Source organism: Geospiza fortis, unplaced genomic scaffold (genome assembly GCF_000277835.1).
Source record: "Geospiza fortis unplaced genomic scaffold, GeoFor_1.0 scaffold173, whole genome shotgun sequence".
Lineage (NCBI taxonomy): Eukaryota > Metazoa > Chordata > Aves > Passeriformes > Thraupidae > Geospiza > Geospiza fortis.
The window spans coordinates 5,302,541-5,312,105 of record NW_005054334.1 but is presented as its reverse complement, the minus strand read 5'-3'; the positions used below and the strand labels follow the sequence as shown (position 1 = coordinate 5,312,105).

General features: G+C 46.2%; 1 protein-coding gene across 1 annotated transcript in view; it reads left to right on the top strand.

Annotated features, from left to right (window-relative positions):
* Positions 1-809: 809 nt before the first annotated feature.
* Positions 810-9,565, top strand: part of NFAM1 (NFAT activating protein with ITAM motif 1) — a 15,749-nt gene continuing 6,993 nt past the window's right edge. Inside the window, exons 1-4 of the mRNA XM_005421883.3 lie at positions 810-1,013; positions 3,044-3,382; positions 4,401-4,510; positions 6,971-7,072. Of these exons, the coding sequence (XP_005421940.1) occupies positions 959-1,013; positions 3,044-3,382; positions 4,401-4,510; positions 6,971-7,072 (606 nt within the window). The 5' untranslated portion in view covers positions 810-958. The remainder of the gene's footprint in view (positions 1,014-3,043; positions 3,383-4,400; positions 4,511-6,970; positions 7,073-9,565) is intronic.

The following is a 9,565-nucleotide window of genomic DNA, read 5'->3' as shown; positions in this document are numbered from 1 at the left end:
TGACCATCCCCCACCAGTCTCTGCAGCACAGCACCCCATGTGAATGGGCACCCTTGAAGTTGCAGCAAGTCCTTTCTTGTGGACAGTGCAATTGTCTCACAAGAAGTGTGAAAGGAGGAAGCTGCCTAAAGAGAAGTGAAGACCTCTCAGCCACAGGAGTTCTTATGAGTCAGATGCTGCTCAGCTGTTGCATTGCAGATGTCTTAGCTAAAAACAAGCGTTCATTGAAAATCAAAGACTCTTCGTGAGTATAGGCGGCAGGAGCCTCCCACAAAACGTGGTTTTTCTTCTTCAAAGGGCTCTCCTTAGATTTGCCTACAATAGATTACTTAAAGCTTGCCTGCACTGCAAAGCTGATTCAGACCCAGCATGGTGCGGATCTGAAATGGTCCAGCTGTTTGGGACGAATTCACTGTCTGGTTGTCCTCACTCTGTGAATGTGAGTGCCTTCCTCTGTAGGGTCCTAGTGGAGAAGTTGGCTGTGGAGGGCCATTTTATGGAGTGAGGGGTACAGTAGAGCCTTTGCTCTGTACTGACTACTCGTGTGTGTACTGGTTTTCTGTGTTGAAGGCAGAACAGGTGATCCCCCACTTTGTGGAAGGTGACAAAGTTCGTTGTAAATGCATGCAATATTTTACAGCCATCAGGAAGCAAAGCTCTGTGTGTTAAAGTGCTTGTGGTCTAGTCTTTGGACACCCGCTAGTAGGTTTAACACCATTGTTGTAGTACAGAGAAGTCAGCCCTGGTGTGGGGAGGAGTCTGACCAAAAAGCAGAAGAGCTTGCATCTGCCAGGAACTGCTTGCCAAATGCAGTGTGTGTACATCTCGCCTGTCCCTTCGCAAACAGGAGGGGATCGACCAGCTGCCCTGGCATGAAAATACCTGACAAACCCCCACCTCCTTTGCCTTTTGGATCTTTGTGTCTGGGTGCGCTCTTATAGCCTTTGACCTCCCCGTCATGATCCCAAATCTAAAAGTCATCTTCCTGTTTCATTGGTTGCTTCAGTGTGGAGGTAAACAAATATTTTCTTTTTAATTCCTTTTGTTTACTCTCATGTTTTTCATATTAGAGCAGTTCCAGCTGCTATCTTTTGCTAATTTCCAGAGATCCCCTCTAGGAATTTGCACGCTGCTGCTATTTCTGTCTTTTAAGCATTTCAAAGCTAAGAGAGTGAATCCTCAAGAACGAGGGAACATGGGAGAAGGGTTAGATAACCTAAATAAAATGGTTTGGCTTTTTCCGTGGTATGTTCTTTTCAACCTAGTGGCTTCTGGGATAATAGGAGAAGATGTATCTCTCGTCTCTTTTGTTACAGTAGTGCTTAGCTGTGTCTGATGTAGAAACTATATTCATGTGTGTTCTGCTGTATAGAGATGAGGAGAAGGATGATGAATCATTTTGAAAAACATGGCCCAGAATAAGCCATGTGGGTTATCACTCCCACAGTGTCTGCTGGATTTTGTTACCACCTTTCCATAATATTATTGTAACTAGTGTACACAGGATTGAGCATGTCCCTGAGGACTGTACTGTGTCTCAGTTGCTTTTACAGCCAAGAACCTTTCTCTGGTGTTGTAACCTAAGCTCTTCCTTACTGTCAGGCTGTTGTTCCTGGCTATGTGACATGTAGAGAATTTTCCTTAACATATGGTACTTCCCAGCAGTCCTTTCGGGGCAGTAGTTGTGCCCTCTCTCCATTGTTGTCCCGCACCACGAATCCTCAGTGCTCAGCATTCAGCAGTGCTAAGTCCGAGTTGCCTTTTCCAGTGCCAGCTCCTGCTGTGCTGAGGTGACACTGCTGTTGTGATGCAGCGTTAGTCCATGGTGACAGAAAAGCAAGCCTGGCTGTGTTCTGGGACAGCTTTAATACCTTGTTATGAGCCTGTTCATAGATGCAGAACTCCAGGGAATCCCATCGAAAGCATAAATGGAAAAGCCTGTTCATCCCCTACTTTCTCTTTCTACCCTTTTTTCCCCTCTTCTCTTTTCATGTCTCTGAAAGAATCCTTCATTTTGTGAGAAGACTTGTAAGTTTCCAGTTTCCTTTCTCAAAGAGCCTCCTCTTAAGTTGCCTTATATGTGGTTTTATATCAGTTGACAAATGAATAGATCCAGAGATTGCCTGATATTGAACCCAGATTTGGCTGTGAACCGAGGAAGTCCTGTACCCCAGTCTCCTTACTAGCCTGTGGCTCACTCTTAGGTTTTTTTCCTTTTCATTAAGCAAAACAGAGAGTGAACCATGGTGTGGTTCCCCATCTTATTCGTCCTTTCTTTTAACTTCTGACATCATTGTCTACTGAGTTTCAGTGATAGATCACTTTAAACTGCCTTGTGTGTATTAGGAGGAAGCATGAGAAGGGCATGCTCTCATCTCTGCCTAAGATACTGTCACGCATAAATACTTAAGATCTACAGTCATCTGCAGATAGTGTGCTTTGCTCCCATTTTAGAGCAGCAAAGGTTTGGAGTGATTAAGCTGTGGCTTATTTCTGGTGCTGGCCCCTATACAGAATATGCAATCTCCTTCCTCACTTGCTGTTCAGAAATACACAGCCCCACTGATAACACCTGCTTGTGTACAACACCTTCTCTGCCACAGAGCCATCACACGGCCACACGTAGATTCCCGAGCGTGGTTTATACATCAGGAGATGTCCAGCTAGCATTTATCTTGGAAAATTGCTTTCTATTCACCTGCTGTAAATACGTTCAAACACCACTGCAAAATCAGTTCACTTCCTGCTTAATTTCCTGTCTTTCTGCGTGCTGCTGTTGTATGGAGGAGCTCACAAGAGAAAAGGGGAAGCCTGTGAATGCAGCAGGCTATCGTGGATCAGACAGCAATTACCCAAGAGATGTGACAGATCACACAGGGCACATGCTCTGAATCACTCAGCTTCTGACAAGGGCCAGCACTGTGTGCTATGGGTGTGCTTCCTGGTGTGTGGTTGTTTTCAGAGTGATCCTGTCTTTGGGGCAGCCATCCTCTCCTCACTAATAGTGAGGTTAGGTGACTGCTAACAGTTATTACTCTTACAGGAGGAAATGTCGATGTACAGCAGAAGCCTCCAATCCAGGTTGCCTTGCTCAAGGAAGAAATATCCATCCCCTGTAAAGTCATCTTCCCTTACACGCCGAAATACACCAAATTTTCAATCTCCTATTACTGGATTAATTCACTGGATCAGAAGACATTTATCTATAGTAGGGTGGAAAACGTAGCCATTCCTTCTGGAGAAGAGAATAAGACTGCTGCCTTATCTTATGACTACAGAATCATGCCACTTGAAAACACCTCCTCTACTGGCACATACTACTGCGAGGTCAAATGGAATGATATCCAAAAAATGGGAAAGGGAGTGTTTGTCCTTATTAGAGGTAAGTGAAAAACCAGAAAGTAAGGGCAGGAGGTTAAAAATCAGTTGTATCTGGCTGTGGAAACCTGATCTATGCTCTTCTTTTTCTCTATCCATATGTGCTATGAAGTCAGGTATGAATAATGCTTTATGCCCAATACTAATTGCCATCAGAGTTGAAATGCACTTGGCAACAGGTGTTTTGCTGTTCCCAATGCATAGATGGGGACATGAAGAGACAGTAATTTATATCAGCCCTGCCAGATGGGAATCAGGATCTATCTAGGGACCCTGAGCACTGGATCAGACAGTGCTTTTAGGTGTCAATGTTCAGAAGACAGTGTGGTTTGTTCTTCAGCAGTGTGACAGAGGCAGCTGATAAGGTCACTCATTAGGGTGCTTGCTGTTACCACATGTACAGATGCAGCATGCTCAGTTTTAGGGACTCATGAACAGGTTATGGCCTCACCAACATGCCTCCCTCTTTTCCATTTGGTACAGGGAGTTGGTTGGTCACTTAATGAGCACACTGGAAAGCAGTGGAAAGCTTGATGCAACATAAGAGGAATGTTAAGAAAAGTGATAAGGAAGTGCATGCTGCTGACTGGCTGGATATGCACTAATGACTGTTGGATATAAAGAACTTGTTAATGTAAATGCAAAGAGCTGTGATGAAGTAGCTTTGCTGGTCAGAGGATACCTGCAGTACCCATCCTCCCAGTTCATGTGGCCTGTGTGCATTCCACCATCTGTCTTTCTGCTCCTATCACAAAAAGACCTTTGCCAACCTCAATCTACCAAATTTCTTGTCTCATATCACCTCCCTCTGTGAAGTAGAGCTGCTTATACCCTGCATCTTCTGTGTGATTCTGCAGCTGCACCCTGCTCTCTGTTCAGTCAGAGTATGTTTTGAATGGTGTATGCATTTCTGCCACTATATTCTGCACTCCTGTATTTTACTTTTCTCAAGGCTCTTTCCAGGGTTAAAAATACAGCAGGGTTCCACTCTCACTGTGAACCTTTTGCCTTCTTTCTTATAGGTACAGGATACATAAATACCTCTTACAGCTGGGAAATCCTCGTTACCCTTACTGTTCTTCTGGCTGTATTGAGCATCACCGCAACAGCTCTGCTTCTGTGGAAAAGAAAGGCAAGTAATAACCAAATACAAAGCAATACCTGATGCACTCTAGGAATTAATTCCATTTTTTTATAACTTGGCTGAATTGGAAGTCCCTATGCTGAAATTTTCCATGCTGAGTGTCTGATCCAGTTTATTTTCTTAAGGTTTTCTGAGAAAAAAAAAGATTACAAGAAGGACAAAATGAGTAAGTGATCTGCCCATTAAAGAAATTCTGGCAATCATTTTTACTACAGCATGCTCTGCTTTAGAGCAAGGATTTGACACAGGGCAAGAAGGCACACTAGCAGTGTGCTGGCCATGAGAATATTCAAGGAGATGTAGCCTTGTGATGGGATTTTGGAAAAGTGCAGTTTGTGCATACTCAGTCACGGCTTTTGTCAATTTACCAGTTCAGTTGCCTAAAACCTCTGTGAAGGGGCCAGTTAGACAAGTGATGTCCTGTGCACCCGAGCAAATCTGTTACAACCCTGATGGCAGGACTTTGCCTATTTCTAATCCTCTTTCAAGATGGAGGTTACTCTTTCAAGGAGACTGCAGCTGCATTCCTGAGCTCGGGCACCATAGCAAAAAAACTCTGCAGTGTGGTGGGGATGGGGACCAAAGCCTTGGGCATCTGTTTGGCAAAGAAAACACTAAGAGACAGAGTGAGAAGGCAAGGATCAGGGCAAGGATCCCAAGGAAGCTTGTGTGAAAATTACAAATAACTGTGGGGAAAAAAAAATATAAAGGGATGAGGATCAGACTATACAATCTCCAAGGACACCTTCCATTAGCAGTGGTTCTGTGAGGCTGGAACAATGAGCCTTAGGGGGGAAACTGGGACTGGAATCTGGAAGTGAGGAAGCACTAGGAAGGTCTTAAGACTGGATTGACAGAACCTCTTGGGTGACCAGACTAGTGTCCCAGATTGGGACCAGATTCCAAGGAAGTGGAATCTGTGAAGCTGAGAGCAAAGGGGATACCAGGAGTGGGGAAGAAAGGATTTGAAGAGTGGGAGAAGAAAAGCCAAAAGCAGAGCTAGAAGGTCTGCATGAGATGGACCCAGTGGAAAAACCATCTGGAGTCATGATATTGGAATCCCTGTTGTTTGGGGAAAACCTACTGCTTCTAGTACTGCCACCCTCAGGTGTTCCAACAGCATCATCTGCATTCTTCCAGAAATCTCAAGGCTGGCCTAAAAATACCCTTCTAGAATGGAATATGGGATTGTTGTTTTCTAGGTAGAGTGTGCCCCATAACTCCTTGAAGTTGCTCTCTGCCACCACAACAGCTGATTCTGTGCATGCTCTTTTATGTGGAGGCTGTGATGTGTGTAGTCCTTTGACTCCAAGGAGCATCAGGTTTCAGCACACACAATCAGAGATCAGCAGGCTGAAAACAGAACGGCAGCAGTTGGCAGCCCAACTAATCTCGTGAGACTTACCTTGCAGGCAGTCTGCCGTGGGGGAGGAGTGTAAGAGGCAAACGGAGTCAGCTGGAGACAGGTCCCCATCTCTGTTTGCCTAGAGAGTGTCTCTGTGGGGATGAGGAGGGGAGGCACTGTCACGACTACCAATTGGCATCTCTGGGTTTTGAGGTGGGCCAGTGAATATCAGACTTATGGCCTCTCCTTGGGGTCTGAAGAGATTGTGCAGTCATTACATTTGCCCTCCTGCAGAACGCAGCCCATATTTCTCACCACAGCTTGCTCAGACCTGCTGGTTTAAAAATGTTTATCTTTAAGAGAAGCTATTTAGCATCCTCCTTAGTTACTAATGGACTGGAAAGCAGTTTGTCGTTTTCATGTGATGTGAATATAATCATCCCACTTCTTTCTGAATTAGAACAGAGATACTTAGCAAAGCCTTCTGCCTTTTCTGCCTCTTCTCTTGCTTGCTGAGCAGAGCTAACCCTTCTCTGTGTGTGCATGGAATGTGTTCAAGGAGAACTCATCTGATGCAAGAAACATTCAGACAAAGGGACCTTCTTCCTTCAACTCCATGCTGGACTTGTGCATCCATGTATCACTGACTAGATGTCACCATTAATGATTGTCTGGTGCTCTTCTGTAGACTCTTTGTATTAGGAAAAGCTTCCCTGCCAAATCCTGATAAAAGTAATTGCATTTTGCCTCTCTGAAATTCCTTTCTGCACTATGACCAGTGCCTTGCTTTACTCCCTGTCGTATAGCATTGTTTCATGCTGCTCAATACTTACACCCTTCAGCCAGTAAGGTTTTGGTGGTGAAAGTGCTTTATATGTACACACAGAGCCCAGTTTTCCTTTCCACTGGAAGGATTCTACACTTAACCATGCAGTGAGGAGAGTAACCAGCACATGTTGTACAGACACTGCCAACACTCTTTCTTGTGGAAGCATTCAGGAGGTGTGCAAACAGCTGGCTTTGATATGACACTGGTATTCATTTTAGCTTTGGGGACATGTGGTTTTCTCCAAATGTGTCATTTGGTGTCTTGCCCTGAGCAGGTGTTGTGCCCTAGAAGGAACCAGCCAAATATCCTGAGACAGAAGGTGGAAACACAGCTCCCTTCAGCCAGCCCACCACCACTACCACCTCCTGTCTATGATGTGAGTACCAGAATCACCCTTCATTTCTTCTGTCCACAGCATGGTACAACCCTTCCTTTCCCTGCCATGCTACAGACAGTGCCAGTGTCATGGTGTGAAACAGAAGCAATACCTCCATACCAGCCTGCTCTTGGTGACCTTGCCCTGCTTAGCTTCTCTCAGGACTGGGTGTGTCTCCATCCTAGTCCCGGTCATGGCCTCCCCAGTGCCCAAACCTTGCCCCATGCCCTGCTGAGCAGCACCTTTCCCTCTGCCAGCAGCACAGAGCAGCAAGTGTGGGGCCAAGAAGGGTTCCTGGTGGAAGAGGTAGAAGAGTCTCCAAAAGTCAGGAAGGAAGAGGGACTCTCAGCGCCACTTTGTACTGCAGTGTCACAAGGGCATGGCCTTCCCAGCTGGAGAATGATGCCTCAGGAAAGGGGCAGAGACATGATACCCTGACCAACCCCTAGCTGTTTTGGGCCTCAGTTGTGGCACCTTCTCTGGTGTCAGTGTCACAGACACTGCAGTCTTGAGCAGAACACTAGCTAGCAGGGGGAAATGGGCAAGGAGAAAGTCAAGGGAGGCTTTTTTTAAAGTGTTTCCCTTTTCATTGTATAGGATCTCCTTTTCCATTTCCCATACTGTTCCCACTCCTTGAGCCCAGTAGCCGCAGTGTCATAGGTAGTAGGATTGAAGTGGTCCCCCTGAAATGTCAGGCTAGACCTCAGCTACCTCAAGTAACCAGGACTCCTAATCCCATTTACAACCTGTCCCTCTCCATTTTATATGGATTCCTTTTTCTGCTTTTACTCCCATGGGATGGCTGCTCCGCTAAGAAGGAAAGGGTTTGTTGTTTTTTTTTTTTTCTTGTGAACTGTGGGACCAACAAGGAGGAATAAAATGAAAGTGAGTAGAGAAGGATGTTGCCTGCATATTAGGAAACCTTTCTGTCTGTGAGGTCTATAAGGCCTGGAAGAGTCTCTCCAAGGAAAACCTGTGAGCTCTGCTCCATTAATCATTTAAACTAAACAAAGCGAAGCTCTGGAGAATGTACTACAGAGAGGAGCAAAGATCTGCCAGGGAGGCAGGAGACCTGATCAGGGGCAGATACCTTCAGGAGGATGGGCCTGCCCCTTCTCATTCTCACTTGGGGGGGGGAGGGGGGCACCATTTTGTGGCCCTTTAATTTTTGGAGTAGCAGTTTAAAAGAGAGCACTATGTATTGTATGTGATATGTTTATTCTGGGCAAAAGGCAATGCTTTGGGTAAAGGAGGTTGCAGGTTATAAACCTTTTCATTTGTATCAAGTAATTTCTTTTTAATTCAGGCTTATAAAAATCCGAATGGGTAGTTTCCTGCGGAAGTGGATGATTTCTGCAAGGAGACAAAAAAAAAATCAAATCCATTTCTCGCTCAGTCGGCCTCGTCATGCATCCTTAGCTCCATCTTAATTACATGTTTCATCATGTTATTCTGTTCAGGCTCCACTAAGGCTAATGTAGCAAGCCAGCAGAGCCAGCCTTAGGCACAGGCAATCCCAGGAGCTGGCTGAGCCCCTGTGCTTGCAGGAGCCCTATGGACCTGGCCCAAGCAGCCTTCCTGTGGAGCCTGTTAACCACACACCAGCTGTTCAGGGCTCCTGGCCAGCCCGGTGTGCAGGGCAGGTGGCTTGGCCCTCTTTGGCAGGGCTGCAAGCAGCCTGGGACCACCTTCTGCATGCTGGGGGTATGAGTCTGCCCACGGGAGTTTCCTGCTGTGGAGCAACTGCTGCAGTGGGGGGGGCTTGAAGCAGCAACTCCTGTTTCAGACAAGGCACAGGCTGAGAGCAGGGCTGTGATGTGGAGAGCAGCAAGCACAGCCCTGCAAGGCATAATGGGCAGGGGAGGAGAGAGGGTGAGAGCCCTGGGATGGAAACCTGCATTGGATGGGCCCTCAGGACAGATGAAGGGAATAGAAAGTTGACAAATCTTATTTCCTTTGAATGCTAACTCTGGTGTTCCACAGCTAAATTTTATTGGGGCTCTGCATGGTGTAAACTCAGCCCTGCAAACTGTGTTTGAAACTAGGTGAGTTGTGAAAATATATTGGTGGGTGTTGAACTCAGTGCTTAATTCATGGGGAAGGGAAAAATCTGTGATCAGCATTGGGGTAATCTAAGGCAAGGAAAAAAAGGAAGGACAAGTGAGAAGTAGCTCCCAGTGATGAGATGATGATAAAGAAGGAGGTCAGAGATCAGGGGTTGGACAGGAGACCAGCACATGCTAGCTATGTTGTCTGTGTGGGAAAGCAAGAGGTTGGAGTTTGGAGGAAGGTGAGGCCAGGGAAGCACAATGTCCTCCCTCTCTGAAGCTGGGAGCAGAAGCAGGAGGAGGCAGCACTGCACATCAAAGTAACAGATGCTGTTGGAGCTGGCTGGCACAGCTCATTAAATGCTCTGTGTTATCCTACATGGCAGCAAGGCTCATCCCTGGTGTGGGAAGGGTCCTAACACACCTTCTGCAAAGCTGTCCTGCT